The sequence below is a fragment of the Tursiops truncatus genome, chromosome 8 (assembly GCF_011762595.2).
Source record: "Tursiops truncatus isolate mTurTru1 chromosome 8, mTurTru1.mat.Y, whole genome shotgun sequence".
Classification (NCBI taxonomy): domain Eukaryota; kingdom Metazoa; phylum Chordata; class Mammalia; order Artiodactyla; family Delphinidae; genus Tursiops; species Tursiops truncatus.
In genome coordinates, this window is record NC_047041.1 from 54,729,335 (window position 1) to 54,750,831 (window position 21,497).

The following is a 21,497-nucleotide window of genomic DNA, read 5'->3' on the forward strand; positions in this document are numbered from 1 at the left end:
CGGTCTGGGGCCATCCTGAGCCTTGCCCTGGAGAGGGTGCTGGGCAGGGGTTTTTGTCCTCACATCCCGGAGGAGGACCCAGGAGTAGGTAGCAGGAGCTGAGAGAAGGGGCTGAGCTCCATGTGCAGTTGTTACTGTTGGGACTCATGTCCAACCCTGCTTTCCCCACAGGTAAGCAGCCCCCAGGCGGCCTCCTCGCTCTGGCCCTGACCTGTGTCTTGGTGCTGGCCGGCAGGCCCTCACTTGCCTCATCAGGCGAGATCCTGTGCATCTGAGCCTCGTTCTGTCCCTCTGTGCCCCCCACCCCACAGGCCCTCTCCTCTGTACACAGCCCTGGCATCTGCAGGGAGCTTTCCCATCCTCTGTCCCAGACCTCAGGACCTCCCCACCCTCCTGTCCGTCCTAGAGCTTCAGTCAGGACCCTATCAAGGCCGGCAGAGGACCTCCTGGGAGGTCCTTTGAGACTTGGGGAAGAAGCCTGGGCCCTCAGACAAGACTCCATCCTTCCTGAGCTTCAGGCTACACACCTGTACAGTGAGGGCTTGGTCAGGATGACCCCCAGGGCTCTTCAGCTTGGAAAACAATTCTTCCTGGGTTTGAAGTCCTCTGGGCTCCCTGAGCCCGGCCCCATCCAGGAGGGGGCAGTCTTCTGCCCCCAGCTCTCACCCCGAGACATCTCCAGGTGAGTTGGAAACACCGAGGCTAGGGACCCAAAGGCACATCAGGCCTAGGGTCCTGCCCTGAGCTGGCCAAGGGGCTCTTGGGGGACAGTGCTCAGTGGTGCCCTTCAGCCCAGCTGGGACTGATGGGGAGACAGGAAGGGAAACAGGGAGAGGACGGGGGAGGGCTCTGGGTCAGAGGCAGATCCGAGGAGCCGGATGGGGGGAGTGATATTTGCACCATCCTCTCTGTCCTGCACTTTTCTCACCTCCAGATTGAGCATCCAGCAGCTGCAGCTCGTGCGGGGCCCCTACTGGATCCTGCTGACAGCCCAGGAGCTCACCAGCCCCCGAGCAGATGGGTGGGTGGGGCAGGCACCGGGCTGGGTGGGCAGCGGCAGACAGAGCCGGTCTAGGGTCTTGACCACGCCCTCTGGAGGCTGCACGTGGACAGTGCAAGTGAATCAAGAAGTGTCGCAGATGGCGGGAGCCTGAGGTCAGCGGCCCAGGGGTCAGCAAGGAGCCTGCCAGCCCCTCAGGAGCCCACCAGTGTGGCTCTGTACCAGGTGAGGGCCTCTGCCACCTCCCTGCTCAGGTCTCAAGAGCTGTCGTCAGTTTGGGAGAGCCCAAGGGAATCCACGAGCCTCGGGGCTCTGTATGCCCCACTCCCGCTATAGCATGGGAAACTGAGGCGGGGAGAGGGACAGCGACTTTCCTGGGTCCCACAGCAAGTCGGTGACGGGGCTAGAAGTGGGAAGCAGGACTCCCAGCTCCTAGTCACACGTGTTTTGTGACCTGACCTTGGGAAACAACCGGTCCCTGGCCACTTGGGCCTGGGCACTGCCTGTGTGTCTACCCCAGGGCTTCTCTCAGCAATGGGCCAACCTAGGCCACCCTCCTGCTTGCTTCGGCAAGGGACAGTGAGATCCTGGGTCCCTGAGGCCCTGAGTGTGGGGCAGCGCCCAGCCCAGGATAGCCTCTGGACAGAGCCTGGGCCACCTGCTGATAGGGAAGCTGGAAGGTCAGAGGTGAGACCAGCAAGGTTTTAAAGTCGCTGAGGACACTGTGGTTTCTCGGGGGCTGGGTTCTCAAATTCAACAACTGACTGCTGCCCTGACTCTCCTATTCCGTGCCCCCCGGTCGATGAACCGGGCTAATTATTTCTAGGGGAAGCCACATGAGGCTCTTTCTTCTTCTGTTCCACCTTCTCCCTTGGGGAATCCCATCATTTTTCTCTTCTGCTGAAAGGAGGCTTTAATGATGTACAAAGCATGTTTTGTCTGCTCCTCTGAATGAGCTGCGGGCGAGGCTGAGGCAGAAATCCATCAGTGACGGGGGCGGGTGGGGAGAGAAAGCTAAGGTTACAGAAAGCCCTGGGTGAGGACAGAGCCCCTGCCCAAGGCCCCTGCCTCTCTCACCCTCCCCTCTCTCCTCCCCTAGGGTTCCTGGGTCACAGAGAGCCCCTCACTTCGCTGGGTTTGGGGTGTCCTAGGTGCCCGAGGCCTGCAGAGGAAAGCCGACCTCGGCTCTGGGAGCTAACACACTTTCTATCCGCTATCTCGTTCGCTCTTTCAACGTGGGTGTGGGTGTCATCCTCGCTTTACAGAATTGGGACACGAAGTTCAGAAAACTGAAGTCCCTTGTCTGAGGTCGCAGAGCTAGAAAGTGGTGGAGTGAGGACTAGAACTGAGGTCTGTCAACCAAAGGAGACAAAGTCTGACTAGTTTCCGCTGGCCGGGCTCTTCCTGGCTTGAAGCACACAGAAAGAGCACATTTATGGGGAAGAAGCTGAGGCTGAGAGAGGCGGAGGGTTTGCCCAAGTTGGGGACCAGCAGGGGGTGAACTCTTGTTGTCTTTTCTTAAACAGGGAGAGTGGGTGTGGCTGAAGAAGTCTGAAGCTGGCGCAGCCTCCTGAGAAAGGTAGAGCTGCAGAGGGCGTGGAGGGTGGGCTGCGGACGGGGCGCTGTCAGGAGACCCTTACCGGTCTGGATTGGTCTTTACTCAATGCAGAAGATTCTAGCCTCGAAAAAGGAAGTGCTTCCTATCATCATGATCACTGCCCCATTGTCATCGCAGATATACACCATCACTGTCACCATCCCACACCAGCTCCCCAACGGCACATCGCCACCCCAATATGATCATCCCCATGGCTACCAGGGGCGCACTCCTCTTCATCACTATCCTCACATGGTACCGTCAGCACCACTGAAGGACCTCAACTGTATCCTCCATCCCTCTACACATGCATTCATTTGTCTACTATTTTTTGAGCACCGCCTATGCTCTGGGCTTTGGGGACAGAGCTGTGGAGAAAAAAGACAGGATTCCTTTCTTCGGGGAGCTTCCAGTCACCTATCGTCACTACTCACATAAGCCCCTTCACCCCCGAGTTGGTCACCATCCCGAGAAGCACTGGCACTGTGGGATGGAGGACAGAGCATAAGGTTTGAGTCAGGAAGACCTGAGATGGAATCCTGCCTCCATAGGACACTTAGCTTTCCTGTAAAATGGAGCTAATGAAATCTACCCCAGGGGAATTATGAGGATTGGAGAGAATTGATGAAATAACCTAGAACTGTCTCTGGCAAGTAGAGTGCCTTTGGAAAATTGCGGATTTTATTATTATTCCCAACATCACCACCATCTGGAATCAGCTTCGGAGAGATTCAGTGTCTGGAGGTTAGGTGAGGCATTTCCCAGTGGGAATCTTGCAATCAACATGTGCAGATGTTTCTTAAAAGAAAAGGTTCTATCTGTGGGCAGATGAGTTTGGAGGTTTCTTGGCTCAGACACAGGACTTCTCAGAGCCTTTAATATGCTGTTCCGGTTACCTATGACTGTGTAACAACTTATCCCAAAATGTAGTGGCTTTAAGCATCGGCCATTTTATGATATCTTACAATTTTGTGGGTAGGAAATTTGAGCAGGGCTCGGCCAAGCAGCTCTTCGGTTCCACTTGACCTGTATGGGGGTCACTCAGTGGCTTTTCGGCTTGTAAATGGGCTGTCAGTGCTTGGCTCTCAGGTCAGATCAAGTCTACTGCCTGTTTCTGTAGAAAAAAATGTGACTGGAACACAGCCATGCTCATTCGTTTATGGAACCCTCTGTGGCTGCTTTCACACTGCAATGGCAGAAGTATTTGTGACAGAGATTGCAAGGCCTGCAAAACCGAAAATATTTACCATCTGGACTTTAACAGGAAAGTTTGCTGACCCCCTGTCTAGAAGGCCTCAGATGTCTTCACTTGCATGCGTGGGGCCTTGGCTGGGTGCTTGGAAGAGAGGACTCATCAGGACATGCCTTCCCACTGTGGATGGTCTCAGGGCCTCTCCCCGTGAGCTCGCCAGTGTGGTGACTCAGGGTAGAGGGACTTCTTACGAGCATTCAGGCCTCCAGCTGAGAGGGCTCCAACAAACAGGAAATGGAAGCTGTCGGTCTCCTAAGACCTGGACCCAAAACACACAAGATCACTTCCACTGTGTTCTGTTGGTCACAGTGTCACAGAGCCTGCTCAGGTTCAAGGGGAGGGGTCAGAGGCCCAAGCTCTTGACAGCAGGGGTGTCTAAGGATTTGAGGCCATTCTTCCCTCACTGCGTATGCTAATAAGCATGCAAATCTCTAAGGAGGGGGAAGAGTATTCAGGTTCCCTCCACTTAGTTGACCCCTGAACTGTTTTTGTGAGGAAGGCCATGCTAGACGATGGTTTCATCTTTCCTGCTTGGGCGAATGCTAGCCTTGCTGGCTGGATTCGAGCTTTCTGACCTGCTGGACTGCTTTCATCTTGTGCCTGATCTCTTCTGCTCTTCTGCTCGTCAGTCTCTGACTCTTGGGCAGAGAATTTGCACAGTTTCCAGGTCCATGATGTCACTTAGGTTGAGAAAAGGCCGAGGTCCCTATTCTGTGGAGTTGGCTTACTCATCCATGGTGCTTCCACACACTCATTTCTGGCTCATTCATTCAACCATCCACGCATCTACTTACCCAACCACCCATTTCATCTACCCACCCATTCATCACTCATCCATCCATCATCCGCTCATCCTTTATCCATCCATCCATCCATCCATCCACCCATCACATCCATCCAACATTTCTGATGCCTCTCTGTGTTCAGCTGTATGTTGGGTGCTAAGTACTGGGGGTCAGATGTCCACACTTTGAGAGTCCCCTGCGGGCTGCTAGGGTGACCATTGCCCTGGCAGATGCGGGAGCTGCAGCATGAGAACATTGCCACCTTCCTGGGCTTCTTTGTGGCCCCTGGGGTCAGTGCTCTTTTGTTGGAGCACTGTGCCCGGGGCAGCCTGGAGGACCTGCTGCGGAATGAGGCTCTGCGGCTGGACTGGACTTTGAAGGCCTCCCTGGTGCTGGATATGATCCGTGTGAGAACCCTTCTCAAACCTGGAGCTGTGGAGGCAATGGGGAGGGAAGGGAGACAAGAGATGCTCAGATTTCCTAGGCCTGGGCTCTTTCTACTTTGTCTAACTGAGAAAAATCTGACAGTGTGGCAAAGGGGGAGGGGGAGGCAGGAAGGTTTCCTGGGGTCCGTGGGAATTCTGAGAGAAGCAGGGGTCCTTTCATTCACCACAGGCCTAAGGGACCCCCATTATTCCACTCCAGGGTGTGTGGTATCTGCACCATCGGCATTTCCCTCATGGCTGCCTCAAGTCCTGAAACTGTGTGGTGGCTGGATGCTTTGTGCTGAAGGTCACTGACCACGGTTATGCAGAGCTCCTGGACACTCAGTGGGCTCCCCGCCCCCGGCCAGCCCCGGAAGGTCAGCTCAGGGGTGGGCAGGAGGCTGCCAGTAGGTTCTGAGGCCTCTGTTTAAACTGGGTGCTTGTGAGGCAAGGGGAGGGGGGAGATGTCCGGTGCTCCGGTACTTCCTGTGGTGTGACCTTGAGTAGATGGCTTTTCCTCTCTGAGCCTCGGGGCCCTTACCTGTGAATGGGGGAGGACAGAAGCAACTCCCTCCTCCGGGGCTGTAGGGAGAGGACGATGACACCACATGTGTGAAGTACCGCCCAGCTTGGGTGGTCAGTGGGGGACGGCTGTGTGGCCTCATCCTGTGATTGCAGAGCTGCTGTGGACAGCTCCGGAGCTGCTGCGGGGGCCCGGGGCACCCGGGCGGGGCACCCTCAAAGGAGACACCTTCAGCGTCGGCATCATCCCGCAGGAGGTGCTGACTTGGGGCCCGCACTATGGTTCCCCAGGGCTCTCGGCGGAAGGTACAGCATCGTCCTCCTCCTTCCTTGGCCTGTCTCTGGCGGAGGCCCCATGTAGTTGAGGAGCTCTGTGAGCATCAGGAAATTGGGGCCTGAAAATAACCACACAGACACACCTGCCTGGTTTGACAGCAAGAATTGCGTTTCTTTGACTTAAACCAGGCAGCCTTCAGCAACTCTGCCAAAATGGCAGCTGACCAGCTGCAGGGCTAAAGACCTTGGTTCCTGGGTATAAGCCCAACCCCTTCCTTCCTCTCCCAGTGTCATTGCCGTGTCCGGAGGTGCTCACGCCCTTACCACCGGGCTGCCCAGCACAGACTTCGAGTCTGTGTAGACCTCAGTACTCCCCCTGGATCATTTACTTACCACATGACCTTACACAAATCACTTACCCTCTCTGAGCCTCAGTTTTCCCATCTTTATAGTGGGGATCAGATTTTAAAATGTGTCAGACATCCGGTCCATGCCTGATGTCACCAGTCTGCTCAGTATTTGGGGACTTGGTCCTCTGCCTGAGTGGGGCTCCTTGAAGAGCATCTTTGTCCCCCTGCTTTTGGGTGTAATCACTCACACCTTCCTCATCATCACCTGGTCTTAGGCATTTTCTCTTCTGACCCCAGTGCCAGGGCCCAACTTCAGAAATATTTCCTCCCCTTCTATGTTCTCTGTCGGGGCTCCCTGGACTCTAGGCTGCTCTTCTAATTGTCCCCCTGCTGCCTCTGTCCAGTTCCAGGGACCTGTCTCACAGATACCCTGCATCTCGGCCTGCAGTACAGGCAGGGATGGAGCAGAACCCACCACCCCTCCCACCCCAGATGGATAATCTTTAACTCACGGGGAGGCCTGGCCTCGCTTCTTTTCTGCACAAAGCATTGCTCCATGAATAATGAGCATTCCAGGCCCCAGATTTATGGGGTGGAAGAGTGGGAAGGGAAGGGGCTCGGTCGTGCCATTTGTTCAACTCTCCTCAACTGCTCCGCCGCCCCTGGCAACATCTGCCTGCTGAGAGAGGGGGGACCAGCCGGATGGGTCTGTCAGCCATGCCACCGTGCAGGGCTTCTCATGCTTTAGGGACGAGGTCTGGAACCCCAGGGTCACCCCTGGATTGGGCTGTCAGTCCTGGACCTGCTACTCCCTGGCTGTAGTTTTCCTGGTCTCAGGCGGTAAAATGTCAAGAGCATAGTCTTTGGGGGACACGGACTTGAGACCAGCTCCACACCAGTTCACCTTATGACTCTGAATAAATCTCTTTCAGGCTCTGAGCCTCAGTTTTCTCATCTGTAAAATGGGGACCATGATGCCTGCCTCTCAGAGTATTTGTGAGGGTTCAGTGAAATGCCTTAGACAAAGTGCCTGGCATACTGGGTGGTTTTAGGGGTGTGCTAGTGGGGAATCCCATGTTCTCTCCTGACTCTCCCAGTTGGAAGCAGACCTCCTTGCTCTTAGAAATAGCATCTTTTTAAGATCCTGTGGTGGCTGGGGGGGACACTTGTGGTTTCCAAAGCACTTTCATATGCGTTATTCCATTGGACAACCCTGTGAGGTGGGCTAGTGCACTCTTTTCAGAGATGAATGAAGTGAGGCTCAGAGAGGGGAAGGGACTCCCTAGCGGGAAGCCATGGGTCTAGGATTTGGGTGAGCTCAGTGCTCTTGCCCTAAAATGTCCTGGAGTCATCCACGGAGCAACTTCTCCACGAAGCTGGATGTGCAGCCTACCCGGTCAGCAGTCAGCAGGGCTGGTCCATCACAGTGATGCATTGGGTGTGGACAGCAGGCTCGGCATGGGGAGGGAGCCCGAGACCCGGCCTGGCCTGGGCCAGGGTTTCCCAACATGCTTGCCTGTGAGGACTCCACTTTAATGACAAAAAAGTTTTGAGCTTCACACGCTATTATTTGACTTTTAATATCCGCCGACTGAGGAAATGCCCAAAGACAAAAATCTGCTCTGAAATCAGCAACACTTTGAAATGGATCTGTATTTTACTCATCACAACACCATCCAAATACTTTTGAAAAAGAGCTGGACATGTGTGTGTGTGTGATCTATTATTGGTTCCATCTGCACACACTCCTTTGCAAGCACATACAGCTTCCCAGACCCTTTACTCAGAGGCCCTCAGCGTCTGATGCCTGCAGACTGGGAACCTCTGGGCAGAGAAAATCGTGCAGGCTGGGAGGCGATCAGGCTCAGTTCCAGCATCTGCTTGTTACTGACCCTGTGGCTGTGGGTGACCTAGTTCACCACCCCAGAACCTCAGTTTCCCTGTCTGTAAAATGGGACAGTGAATCATGGGCTGCCCCCAACAAGGAGGCCAGCCAAGGGAAATCCAGAAAGAACCTTCTCCTCACTGGTTCCAAGGGACCCACCTCCTCACCGTCTCTGAGGAGGATCTCAGCCCTCCTCAGAGATTAACCTGCTATACCTCTAACAGCCCTGTGCGGTCTGTACTATTATTATGCCCTTCTGATAGGTGAGGAAACTGAGGCTCAGAGAGATGGCATAACGTGTACAGAATATAAGTGGATAATCTCGAAGTCCTCTCCTGTGCCGCTGAGAGCCTGAGCCTGGTACCCAGCCTCACCTCCTCCCGGTGCTCCTGTGAATCTCTCAGCTCCCCCAGGCCCCACTACAGCTTCTCGAGGTGGGGTTATTTCCATTGGTTGTTAGGTGGGGAAGCCGAGGCACAGAGTGATGGCGAGTGGCAAAGACGGAGCTGGATCGTCGATCTAGCTGATCTGGACTTAGTCTGTGGTCTTCATCACGTGGAGCGGGGACAGGAAGGTCCACAGCAGGGGTGGTCCTGGGAGAAGAGTCATCGTGATGGTGGTAATGATAAGCAGAGTCTTGCTTCACACTTGTGGAGAGTTGGTACCAGACAGCCTCCAGGTGGCAGGGCTGGTAGAAAGAGCTGCACTGCGCAGGTCTCGAGCACATTCGTGGTCATTGCTGGTAACAGAGCAGTAACAAGTTGTGCAGGGTTCAGGGGTTGGAGTGAACCTAGTACCCCGAGATCTAGCTTCTGTCATCGCCTCCCTCAGCACCCCTCTTAAGAAGGCAGTTTATTAAGCTCATTTCACAGATGGGGAGACTGAGGCTCAGAGAGATTGCTGTCTTGTTCACCATCTCATAGAGAGGTGGTGGCGGATCCAGAATTCAAACCCTGTTCACCTGTCTCCCAGGCTGAGACCCCTTCCCCAGCCACACTGGGGCAGACCCAGGAAAACAGCGATCCTGGCCCACTGGCCAGCACGTCCCGGGGCACAGCTCAAGGGGCTGAGGAATACCCTCGGGGCCTGATGTCTGCACCCCACAGGCCCACCCTGCCCTCCGTCTCAGGATCCCAGGCCCACCCCTTCCCACCAGCCCTCCTGAGGACCTCAGCCCCACTGCCCGGCCCGTGCTTGTTGCAGAAATCATCGGGAAGGTGGTGTCTCCCCCTCGCCTGTGCCGGCCACTGGTGTCTCCTGACCACGGGCCACCTGAGTGCATCCAGCTGATGGAGCAGTGCTGGGAGGAGGCTCCGGAGGACAGACCCAACCTGGACCAGATCTATACCCAGGTCAGCGTCCCCAGAGGAACTGGCTGCTCACAAGAAACGGCTGATCGGTTCACCTCACTTTCCCCAGCGGAGGCCCCACACTCTCCCCGGGGCCTGGAACCATTGTGCAGAAAGGGGGCAATGGGCCAGCATCGTCATCGCTGAGGGTGAGGCCTGAGGTCCACCATCTGAGGAAAGCTTTCTCAGAACTCTGGGTTCAGGGACATTTGCCTTCCTGAGCACCAAGACCCGTGCTAAGTGCTGTGTCTCAAGGTCAGCAGCTGTCACACTCATGGCAAATGACCTCTAAAGCTTATGCCTCTGCTTTTGATGAGCAACACAAAGTAGGTGCTCTTCAGGGGCTGCTGCTACTACCTGCCTTACAGACGTTTGCCCGAGAGAAGCAGTATTAATGAAGGTCGGATATGCACACCTATACACACACAAAGGTCGCGATGCTGGATTTAGACAGGAATGAACCCCGTCACTTTGATCATCATTAATTTGCTTCTCCTACCGACTGCACTTTGGGAAGGTGCAAACCATACTGGGGAAGGTTCTAGGAAGTCTCCCTAGGAGACTGGGTGCCATATTTCCTATAAGGTTGTTGAAGGTACAATTTATAACAACATGTGAATGTCCTCTTATGAAGACCTGAGAGGTACTTCTCTCTGCTCAGCACCAGCAGTAGTTGTGTTCCTTTTGAGCAACTAGTTTAATACTCCATTGTCTTATGGACTCCATAGATTATGTAATCTCTATTTCCCTCTTTGCTTTGTTGCTAGGAAGCTCATATCCAAAATTGTGACCAAATTCTAGCATGCATTTTGCATATAGACCTCACTCCTGGATTAACATTTTTTTTTTTAACCTTTACTCTCCTTTGGTCCCAGCGCCCTTACATATTTATTATTTTATTTTGTAAACAATTTTTTGAAAAGGGAGAGAAATAAAGAGGTAGAAATAGATTATAAACGTAAATAATCTACATACGTTGCTTTTCTCTATTTACCCATCTCTTCATCCATCCATCCACTTATCTTTGAGAACAAAGAATGCCTATTCCACAGTGTTTTTGTGAGAACCAGTGTGTTTGTTAATGGTGATGCAATGCTGGGCAAACTTTCCTTTGCAAAGTCCTCTCCCTGCCTGTTCACCTCATAGAGAACCAACCCATTTTTCCTCCCAGCCATCTGTGCTTTCACTTGTCAGAGTTGCCATCCCTTGTCTATTACATATCTGCTCCCCACCATCTGGCTCTTCCAGGCAGGGACTATGTCTGGTTCATTCCTGTGGTCCAGATTCTCAACCTGAGGGCCAAGTGTGCTGACCTTCATGGACAAATTGGGATTTTCATTCCATTTTCAGTTCAAAAGCATCAACCAAGGCAAGAAGACCAGTGTTGCTGACTCTATGCTGCAGATGCTGGAGAAGTATTCCCAGAACCTGGAGGACCTGATCCAGGAGTGGACTGAGGAGTTGGGGTTGCAGAGACAGAAGATGGAAAGGTTGCTCTCTCAGATGCTCCTGCCGTGAGTGGACTTGGTTGTGGCTCTAGCCTCAGTGGCTCGGAGCATGGGACCTGGGACATAGTAGGTGCTCAGTAAATCTGGGTTCCATTAATTCATTCAGTTCATTCATTGTTTATTTATCCAACATATTTTAATAGAATGCTTACATGTATTAGGCACTGTTGGGGGCACATGAGTGTTGAATTTCTGCTGTCTCTTTCCCTAGGGAACAAGGACAAAGTACAGGGTCCCCCATCTGACCTCAGAGGAAATAATGTCCAGAGAGGGGCAGGTATTTGCTGGAGGGGAGCCAGCACACCAACAGAGCTATCCCAGATCCCCTGACACTCAACCCAGGATTTTCCCCCAAATATCCCTCTCTCACTTCCAACTGTGGAAAGATGGTCCTCCCACCTTGTGACTCTGGCCCTTCCCATCCCTTCAGGTCTGTGGCTGAAGCTCTGAAAATGGGGGCGACTGTGGAGCCAGAGTACTTTGACCAGGTTACCATATACTTCAGTGACACTGTAGGCTTTACCACCATCTCAGCCCTGAGTGAGCCCATTGAGGTGGTGGGCTTGCTCAATGACCTCTACACACTGTTTGATGCTGTTCTGGGCAACCATGACGTGTATAAGGTGAGAGGACCAAGAGGCAGGCATTCCATCTCTCCCTCCTCTATGTTGTGTTTGCATCATACATTTACTTCCAGTCATTTATATATGCATTTTTTATTAGTAAGCTATTGCTGTGTAACAAATAGCTCCCCAAACCCAGTGGTGTAAAATGATAAGCATTTATTATTGCTCACAAGCCTATAGGTCCAGCTGGAAATGTCTCTGGACTCAGCTGGTCTCACTCATACATCTGTGGTCAGTTGTGGGTGAGAGGAAACTGCTGATCTTGGCTGGACTCTGGAGCCTTTGTTGAGATAACTCAGTTCTGGTCCACGTGGCATCTCACCCTCTAGCAGGTGAGTTGGTATTATTTACATGGTGTGGCAAAGTTCTGAGAGAGAAGGCAGAAGCCCAGAAGCCTCTTGAGATCTAAGCTGGGATCAGGCACATTGCCGTTTCTGACATATTCTATTGGTCAAAGCAAGTCAAAAGGCCAGCCCAGATTTAAGAGGTGGGGAAAAGAAATTCAACCTGTGCCAGGCAAGGGCCGACAGGTGAGTCAGCTTCTGTGCCTGCCCTTGGCGAGCTCTCAGTGCTGGAGGCTGAGAGGGCCCCGAATCCAGCTAGGAGTAGATGCGTAAAGAGCAAGGAAGGCTTCCTGGAGGAGGTGTCTTCCTAGCATTGTCCAGCCTGGGTGTGATTGCTCCAGGCAAGTAATGGGGAAATAAAGTGCTAAAGTTTGAGGCTTGAGAGGGTGGACCTAGTAATTGGGAGGGATGCTGAATGGGTCGTGATGGCTAGACATGAAGTGGGCCAGTGGTGGGAGTGGGTGGTGGGTGGGAGACGATGGAGTGGGCAGCAGGGGCCTTGGCAGAGCTGTCAAGATCCTCCACAATCTAGTCCCTGTGCACCTCTCGATTCTGGGTTTGAGTCCCACCCTGAACACCAGCTTGTGTATCACTTTGTCTTCCCCTCTCTGGACCTTATCTATAAAACAGGAATAATGACTCCAGTCCCAGGGGTTCACAGATGATGGGCAGATCCTCTCCCCCTGGTAGAAGTGCTGTGTAAACTGTGAGCCTGTGAAAGTGAATAGCTTTCTGCCCTCTACGCCTGCTTTGGGGGCCTTCCCACCCCACCTCTGACCCTATTCTGATTCAATTGTTGGGGGTTCCTAGGTCAGCCTCAGACACAGTGGATGAGGTGGGGAGGAAGCTCCAGGAAACAGCCATACTCTGGCTCCCCTGGCCTTAGCCTTCGTTTGTGACATGCCAGCCCCCTTCCTGCCACCACCCTCCAGGAAAGCCGGGACTGGGGAGGGCCAGGCCCTGGGCTGAAGCCAGGATGGAAAGGATGCATGGGCAGGAAGTTTCAGAGGAGAGAACTAACTCTTTGAGGTGCGAGGAAGTCTGCTGGTAGCATTACACACAGTGTCCCGACAACAGGAATCTCCAGTACTTATTGAGTGCTTACTGCATACCAGACACTGGTACACAGTCTAGATGCCTTATATATATTAACCCATTTGATCGTCATAACAATGTATGAGGTAGATAATAGCACCCCTAATTTACAGATGAAGAAACAGGTGGTTAAGCAGCTTGTCTAATTACATAGTCCCAGCAGAATGTGAAGCTGAGACTTGAACTTGGGCATTCTGGTCCTGTAACCCCACTTCATCAAGGCTCAGGATAAAGTCACAGGTTCGTAGCGGCCCCTAAGGCCCTCCAGGAGCTGCCCCCACCCCCCCGCCCCACTGCATCTCCGCACTCTGCCCCTGCAGTCCTCTGTATTCCTCACACAAGCTTTGCTCTCTCTAACCACGAGACCTTTGCACATGCTGTTCCCTCCTGGAACCCTGCTCTCTCTCCCCTTCTGCTCCCGCCTGGTCTCAAGTTAGCTTCCCTGCCCTCCCAGACATGGTTAGGAGCTCCTGTGTGATGCTCTCATAACTACCCTTGGACCTGTTGGTTCCAACCTAACCCGCTCTGTCCCCAGTGCTTGGCAATGTCCAGTACATGGTAGGTCCTCAGGAAACACGTGCTGACTGAATGAGGAGCTCACTGAGGCCCAGAGAGGGAAGTGCCTCGCCTGAGGTCACAGAGCTGGTAGGTGACAGAGCCAGGACAGGAAAGTGCCCTGTCCACCACCACCGCCCAGCTCTGTCCACTGCCCCACACTGACCCGCGGAAACCTGAGCCACTGGAATTCCTAGCACACACCTTCCTTCCCATTCCCCGTTCCTGCCCCAGCCCATGGTCTGAGGCATTCTCTGTCATGCTGGCTGAGTTTCCCTCTTGCCTCCAGAGCTACCGTGGGCCCCAGGAAGAGATTCCTCATCTCGTCTTGCTGAGCCCTGCAGCTTTGATGTGCCCTGAGTCACCCCTGACCTTGTCTCTTCCTCCCCTGCTAATCTTTTCTCACACATGTGTCCCTCCCAGCTCTGAATCACGTTTTCTGATCTGCTCTGAACTCTGGCCAAGAGGTCTGCATCTTTCTGGCAGAGTGAAATGAAATAAAACAAGGCCTGCACACCCATCCAGATGTGGGGAAACAGGAGGCCGGGTCCTCCCCATGTGCAAGCGCGTCTCTCATCGCTCATGCGGCAGCCTTGGTTTCCCCTCCGTCCCAGCAGGATCTGGTTACTGCTCTTCAATCCGGTCTGGGCTGGGAGGCAGCCAGGCGATCATTTCCTGGTTCCACAGGGGTCTGTGGTTCCCTCCCGCACGCGCTGAGTGAGCACTTTCATGGACATAACTCTGGAGCAGGGCGCGAGTGGGCTGCGGGGGAGGAGAGGGTTCACCTCAGCCACTCCGCCCGGCGGGTGGGCATGGCCCCGGCCATACTGCTGAGCCACCCTGGGCACATCACTTCACCTCTCTGAGCCTCAAGTTCCCATTTGTAAAACAGAGGTGAACGTGCCTATGGCTCAGGGTGGTTCTGTAGATTAAGCAGTGTGAGAGGAAGTGCTGTCATTCACACCAACACGCTGATGAGTACCAGCATGTGCAGGCGCTGAGCCCTCCCCCTGAAAGCCCAGAATTGCAGGGGGTATAGATGTACCACTTAAATGTCTGCAGAGGACTGGCCTGGCCTATGGATTGTCACAGGACATCTCATTTAACCCTCGAAATGCCCCTCAGAGGGATGCATTACTATCCCTACTGTACAGATGAGGATACAGGCTCAGAGAGGTGGGTGACTCGCCCAAGGTCACACAGCAAGCCAGTGGTGGAGTTAGAACAGAGAGAGAGAAAGAGCCCAAGCCATGTGCATCAGGAGGCAGCATAGCATATGGGCTCTGGAGCTAGACCGAACCAGTTGAAGTCTGTGCTGTGTGACGTTGGCGAGTGACTTAACCTCTCTGGCCCAGTTTCTGTCTGCAAAATGGCAAGAGTAATAGTACCTACCTCACAGAATTCTTGTGAAGACCTAATTCTTGTAAAGGGTTTGGAATAGTGTCTGGTTATATGAGTAATAAGGGAGCACTTACTTAGTCCTTCTTCCAATCTTGCCAATCAGATAATGCATTCGTCCTCCTGCGGGGAAGAAGGGTGTGGACAGAGGGAAAGCCAGGGCTTGCTCATATTTCTCCCAGGGGTGTGGGGTGGGAGGTCTCTCTCCTCTGTGGAAATGTACACAGTGGGGGGCAGCCCTTCGCCTGGCCCAGCCGCATTCAGGCCAGCCCACAGTAAGTGCAGATGATGGGGAGGGAGGGAGATGGAGGTCACAGCACTGAGGAAGGAAACATCTTTTCCCCAGCTGGTGACCGGGGAGATTTAATGGACTCGATGCAGTGAAAACTGGGCTGATGGCCGGCTTGGATCTCAACAGATAGGGACTGGGGGAGACCATCTTAGGCAGAGGGACGAGACCATCAGGGCCTGGAGGTGAGCAAGCGCTGAGTGTCTCTGCGGGAAGCAGGAGGTTTCCCGTTTGGCTGAAATGTGGGGAACCAGGAGCAAGTGTTAGGAATAAGTCAGGAAATTCTGCAAATCATGGGAGTCCCTGATTGCTAGCTCCATGGGGAGTAAATTTTAAGCCTTTTGCTGTAGGGAGCAAATGTAAGTATATGAGCAGAATGGGGCATGGTTAGGGCAGATCACTTCCCGGTATCGGGGCAGGGATATTCTGGGTGAGGGAAAGAGCTGGGGGACATAGGTAGTAGGGCACAGTCCACAGATAATGGTGTGTGAAAGAAATTTATGGAATTATAGCACCCCCTGTGGGCACGAGAAGCGTCGTCATTATTATTACCGTCTACCAGGTGCTGAGGGAGAGCGCTATGCCTGGCCAGAGGGAAAGCTCTGATCCACGGCTCTGAGGGATGCCGGCATGTGCCCGCTGTAGGAGTGGCAGTGCAGGGCTCTTTAACCTGCAGATGGGAAGACTTGGGGTGTAGAGTTGCCATCTTCAACCTTGGCTGGCCTGGCCTGTGGCAGCGGAGAAGGCCACGGTATACATCTGTGTCCCCAGCACCTGGAACAGGGCCTTCAGAATAAATAATGAGCTTCAGAATAGGAAAGAACTGTGGCTTGAGTTCAGGGGGTAGAGCTGGAGCCAGCAGGTGAAAGGCAGGTTACCATTCAACTCAACTTTTGTAAATCAGAGTTGCCCCGAGGGAGAAGAAGCCACCTCAGGAAGGAGACGTGAGCAGGACCGACAGCCACGGGGAGGCAAGTGGGTGGCTTTAAAGTCCCTCCTAATTCTGAGACTCTGGGATTCTATCGTCTCCAAAAGCATTAGCCCAGGAGAAGATGATGATGATGATGATGGTGATGGTGATGGTGATGGTGATGGTGATGATGGTGATGGTGATGGTGATGGTGATGATGGTAACGAGAGAAATCTCTGTTTATTGAGCATCTGTGACAAAACTGGCTCTTACCTCTTTATCTTTAATATGCATTTCATATAAGAGGAACTGAGGCTTGCACAGGCGAAGTGGCCTGACCAAGGTAAATGGCAGAGCCGGGGTTTGTATCCACATCTCCTGGATTTCAAACGCTACATTCCTTTTAGTACACCTTGGAAGGCCAAGCGTTTGGGAAATAGGTTATATATCCAACATACATGTACTCCTGTCCAGATGAAGCCCTGAGCTGCTGCTGCGGTGCTGTGCAGATGGGGCGCCCAGGGCTGCTGCCAAGGAGCTCATGGTCTGGGGTCAGAGGTAAGACCTGCAATTCAGACAAAGGTGATCTGCAATGTGCAGGTCTAATCGTTGCCAGAGCGGCTGGGATGGGAGGCCTGGGAAAGATGGCACTGTTCGCCAGAGACTTGAGGGCTGGGTCAGGGGTTCCAGAGAGGTGGCCTTGTGTGGGATGTGGGTCAGTCGAAGGAGGGGGGTTCTTGTCCTGGAGCACGAAGCTGTGACTTCTAGGTGGAGACCATCGGGGATGCCTAAATGGTGGCAACAGGGCTGCCCCAGCGCAACAGGAGCCAGCATGCAGCTGAGATCACCAACATGGCCTTGGACACCCTCAGCTCTGTGGGCGACTTCCGGATGAGGCATGTGCCCACTGTGTCCATTCGCATCAGGGCTGGACTGCACTTAGCTATGGACTTGGGGCTGCGGGAGTCTCCCAACCCTGCCTGGGACGCTGGCTGGGGCAACCCCATGGCGTGCTTCTGGAATCCTGAGATTCTAAAAATCCGTAATAGAAAATTTTTACAATTCTTTTTTTCTTCTATTATTTTAAGGTTCTAAGATGTCATAAATCAAAGAATCTGTGATGCTCAGATTTACACATATATATTTTTTTATCTCAGCATCTGTCAAGGTCATCTAAGTCCATGCTGAGGAGCTGACAGTCTGATGGAAGAGGCAGAACAGAGGCCTTCTGTGGTCATGCAGACAACTCAATATTTGCTGGGAGGGGACTAGGAGAGACCTCAGGGTCTCTACTATAGAATAGCCTTCTCGTGCCCTCACCCCTTCCTCCCTCCATAACTTCACCTGTGGTATAAAGTCCAAACTCCCCACCCCCCTCATAGCCTCCAAGGCCCTTGCTATTCTCTCCAGCCACATCTCCCACCACTTTCCACTTTGTATTCTGTCTATACCCAGCCACTTGCAGTTTCCCACAGGCATGTGGGCTCTGTGCCTCTGTGCCTTTGCGCCTGCTGTTCCCTGCCGACTCATTCTCTCATCCTTCAAGACACAGTTTAGGTACTGCCTCCTCCAGGAAGTCCTCTGGGCTGGGTCAGAGTCTTCTTTCTGGGCTGGCACAGCCCTGGTGCTTCCCTCTTCACAACACTGATTAGTGTTTATACATATCTCCCCACCAGGCTGGGAGCACCCTAAGAGCAGAGCCTGGTTCCAATTTATCTGTGCCCCCCTACCCCCAGCCCAGAGCCTGGCATAGATGTCATCTCCTCTCTGGGTGTTCTTGGAGATTCCATACAGCTTCATCCTCACCCCCCAGCTGGAGCCCAAGATGTGGGGTGGGAACAGCAGTTTGGGGAGAACTGGGGGGACAAGAGTGTTGTAGAGACTTCTCTTCGGTCCAGGACCTGCTGGAGCTCACTGGGCACATCTGAGTTTCAGAGCCCTGCATGGCGGGGGTTGTGGGTCTCACGATGTCTCAGTACTGCCTCTCTGGGGACACAGTTAACACCGCATCCCGGATGGAGTCTACAGGGATACATGAGTGTCTCATATTTCTATCCTAGGGAAGCCCAGGGAAGGACTCTCTCAAGGACCCCTGCAGCCTGGCTGTTTGAAACAGTGCTTAGTAACCAAATCACCGCCTGGTGGCAGCGTACCCTAGTTATCAGTAAAACAACTAGAAGGAGATGATGTATGTCACTGGTTCTTTTAACTTTGCACAGGCCTTTTGTGGTGATGTCATGAGAGAATTTGCAGGGAAAACAACGACTCCAGAAGCCGGAAACATGGGTCCTCACCCTGACTGGGTCCAGTGTGCTTAGTGTCCTTGAGCAAAATGCTCTTCCTCTAGGTCTTGGTTTCCCCATCTTTCCAAAGAGGAGACCCCTTTCAATTAAAAAAATATGCCGTTTTAGACCCTTGCTGGCAGCAGGAGCCTCTCTGATGGCCTGGCTAGAGCAGCTGAAAAAACTGAGCCTTTGCTCCTGGCTGCACAGATCTTGTGCTCCCTAATGTCGCTCAGTACGTATCCTGCTTAATCAGATGCATGGCCCTAGAGGGGAGCCCTGCCCTTAAAAGAAAAATAACTGCTTATCTGCACTGGCTCAGCCTTCAAAGACTTCCCTACAAGTAGAGATTACGTTCCTAGAGTTCTGACTTCATCTTGAGTTCTCCTTAACAATCAATCCATGTAGTTTCCTTTCCCTTGAGACCTCCACTTTAGTGCCCAGCAATCTACTAGGGGGACAAGAGGGCCAGGCAAAAGGTATTGCATGAACCAGAGTTGTGTGTATGACTGGCTGGAACTGGGGCTGTTACAGGCTCTTAATGATTTTACCGAACACTGGGTATGCTGTCACCAGGTGGTAACTTGACTACCCCCTTTCTTCTCAGCATACAGAATTCATGTCTGCATAAGCACCGCCCAGACACTGCTCAGCCTGGATGAAGGCTACAAAATTGATATCAGAGGCCAGACTGAGCTAAAGGTGAGAGACTTTCTTTCCTGGGATTGATGGGAAATGTCTCCAGAGGTCCAGTTTCTGCGGGCAGCAGGAGAGATTCTCATCTGACTGACATAGCTAAAGGAAATGCCGGCCTGGGAGCTGATCACCTTCAATGTCCTCCTCGCTCCCCAAATTCTAAGGAAACATTTCTTCTGGGGAGCCCCTCCCTCATTTGGCTCCTCATAAGGAGAAGGGCCGGGGCAGAGAAGTTACTTCCCTTGATGACCTGCCTGGGCAGCACGCTGGTGCACCACAGATAGTAACATATTTATTACCACAGAAATTACCACAGAAATAATGAAAGGAGGATCCACGTCCCCATTTTACATTTGAGGAAGTTAACTTAGAGAGGCAAAGAGACTTACCCAAGGTCACACAGCTGAATCCTAGGTCTGGTGGCTCCAAAGCCTGTGCCTTCTCCATAGCACTGTTGGGCTCCTACTCATCCTTCAGAACCCTAGCACAGAACTTAGCCCTCACTGAAGCCTGCCCTGACCCAGGAATCTCTACTTTTCTTCTTTCTTTCCCCCAGAAATAACTGTCATGCCTTCTCTGTGCACCCACCAGTCCCACAGCTGGCCCTCTGATGTTGTCAGTGTGATGTTGGGTTTTACCTGCCCATCTGCCCTCAAAGGCAGAAATTGGTCTGTCACGTCTGCATTCTTTTTTTTTTAATGTTAACGTTCAGTAAGGTAATGGTACCATCCTATGAATGACTTTTCTTCCTACCCCACCCCCTTTCATTTCCCCAATTCCTCAGCTAGAGCCAGGCCTACTGGAGTGACTGGAGCAGCTGGGGCATTTAAAGGCCCAGGGTTGCAACTGGGCCCCAGAAATTGGGGGACTCCCGTGGGGGGCTCCACGGGTCTCACTTCATTAAACAGTGAAATGTCAGAGCAGCAGTTCAGAGAGGAGCAGTAACTTGTCCAAAGTCACACAGCCTGTGAGGGCCAGTGTAAGCGGAATCCTTTGCTTTGGAGGCTGAAGTTATGGGCGAGTGGAGTAAGGGCAGGCGTGTCTTGTTTGGGGGAGTAGGCACTAGATGTCCTAAGCAACAGAGGATTCTGATGACAGAAGGGGATGCAGAGTGGGAGTCGGGAGGGCAGTATGCCAACCTCAGGTTCTTTGGGCTGACCTGAGGGATCCAAGGGGCAATACCCATCCCTGGTCCAGGTGGCATGTGAAACTTCTAGGGCAGCCCATCCTGACCCCCCAGGTAGCTGCACCCCCATCCCAGGGGAGACCACTGTAACCTTCAACAGTTTGGGAAAATCACAGAATCCTGGGATCTTAGTATTCCATGACTGCTGGTTATAGAACTCATGATTCATTATTTATTTATTTCTCTAATGGATAAATATTCATTCATTTAATCCTCACAACTCTATGAGGTATTCAGGAAACTGAGGCACAGAGAGGTGAAGTATGTTGACCAAGGTCACACAGCTAGAAGTGACAGAGCCAGGATTTGGACCCAGACAATCTGCCCCCAGGCTCTAGGCTTCTTTCCTCCCAGCTGTGGGAATCGTGTCTCTGCCCTGGCTCTCTGCTTGAGAAGGTACGTGCAACTCTTTTCCTCTCTCTTCCAGGGGAGGGGCTTCAAGGAGACCTACTGGCTGGTGGGGAAGGCGGGCTTCCCCAGACGCCTCCCCACACCTCTGGACATCAAACCCCGGGTGAGTAAGTGGAATTTCCCCCAAAGCTTGGCCTCTGTTGTTTGAAAGTTGATACTTGTTATTTTTCTGATTATAAAGGTATTACCTGCCTCGCGGGGATAACTTGGAAAATACAGAATTCTTTAATGATTAAATAATCTCCACCTTTCCAGTCCTGAGAGACAGCCACTGTTAGCACTTCAGCATGGTTCCTGCCAGCCTGTTTCTGATGTCTAGGTCATGGATGAGATCATGCTGCCTCTGTAACTCCTCATTCTGGTCTGCGCTCTCCGCTCAACGTCCTGAGCACCCTGGGTGTCATTTACTCACACTTGTAGTTACAGCATCAGGATTGCAACATGTGGCGGCCGTGATTAGCTCAACCTCCCTCTTGTCACTCAGCATGTAGGGTCTTCCCATTCTGAGCCCGTTACAGGTGATACGCTGATAAATATCACTGGGCGTTTTTCACCATTCAGACTATTTCCGCGGGGGGGTATAGCTCAGGGGTAGAGCATTTGACTGCAGACAATTTCCGAAGACGAGGAATTTACAGATCAAAGGCCCTCATGTTTTAGGGGCCAAAAGAAGCAGATTCTCAGAGCTGGTGCCTGCCCTGCAGTTGGGCTCTTTCCTTTGTCCTCTGTCCTTTGCGACCCCATGTCCCTCGCTGA

General features: G+C 52.8%; 1 protein-coding gene across 1 annotated transcript; it reads left to right on the forward strand.

The window, feature by feature from the left end:
* Window positions 1–551: 551 nt before the first annotated feature.
* On the forward strand, window positions 552–20,889 carry LOC101327007 (guanylate cyclase D-like). Its single transcript, XM_019948653.3, is given in 13 exon segments — window positions 552–682; window positions 935–1,025; window positions 2,736–2,852; window positions 4,865–5,041; window positions 5,280–5,436; window positions 5,738–5,887; window positions 9,296–9,444; window positions 10,792–10,955; window positions 11,380–11,572; window positions 16,935–17,104; window positions 18,097–18,200; window positions 19,056–19,150; window positions 20,758–20,889. Coding segments are annotated over 13 exon segments (1,830 nt in total).
* Window positions 20,890–21,497: the final 608 nt, after the last annotated feature.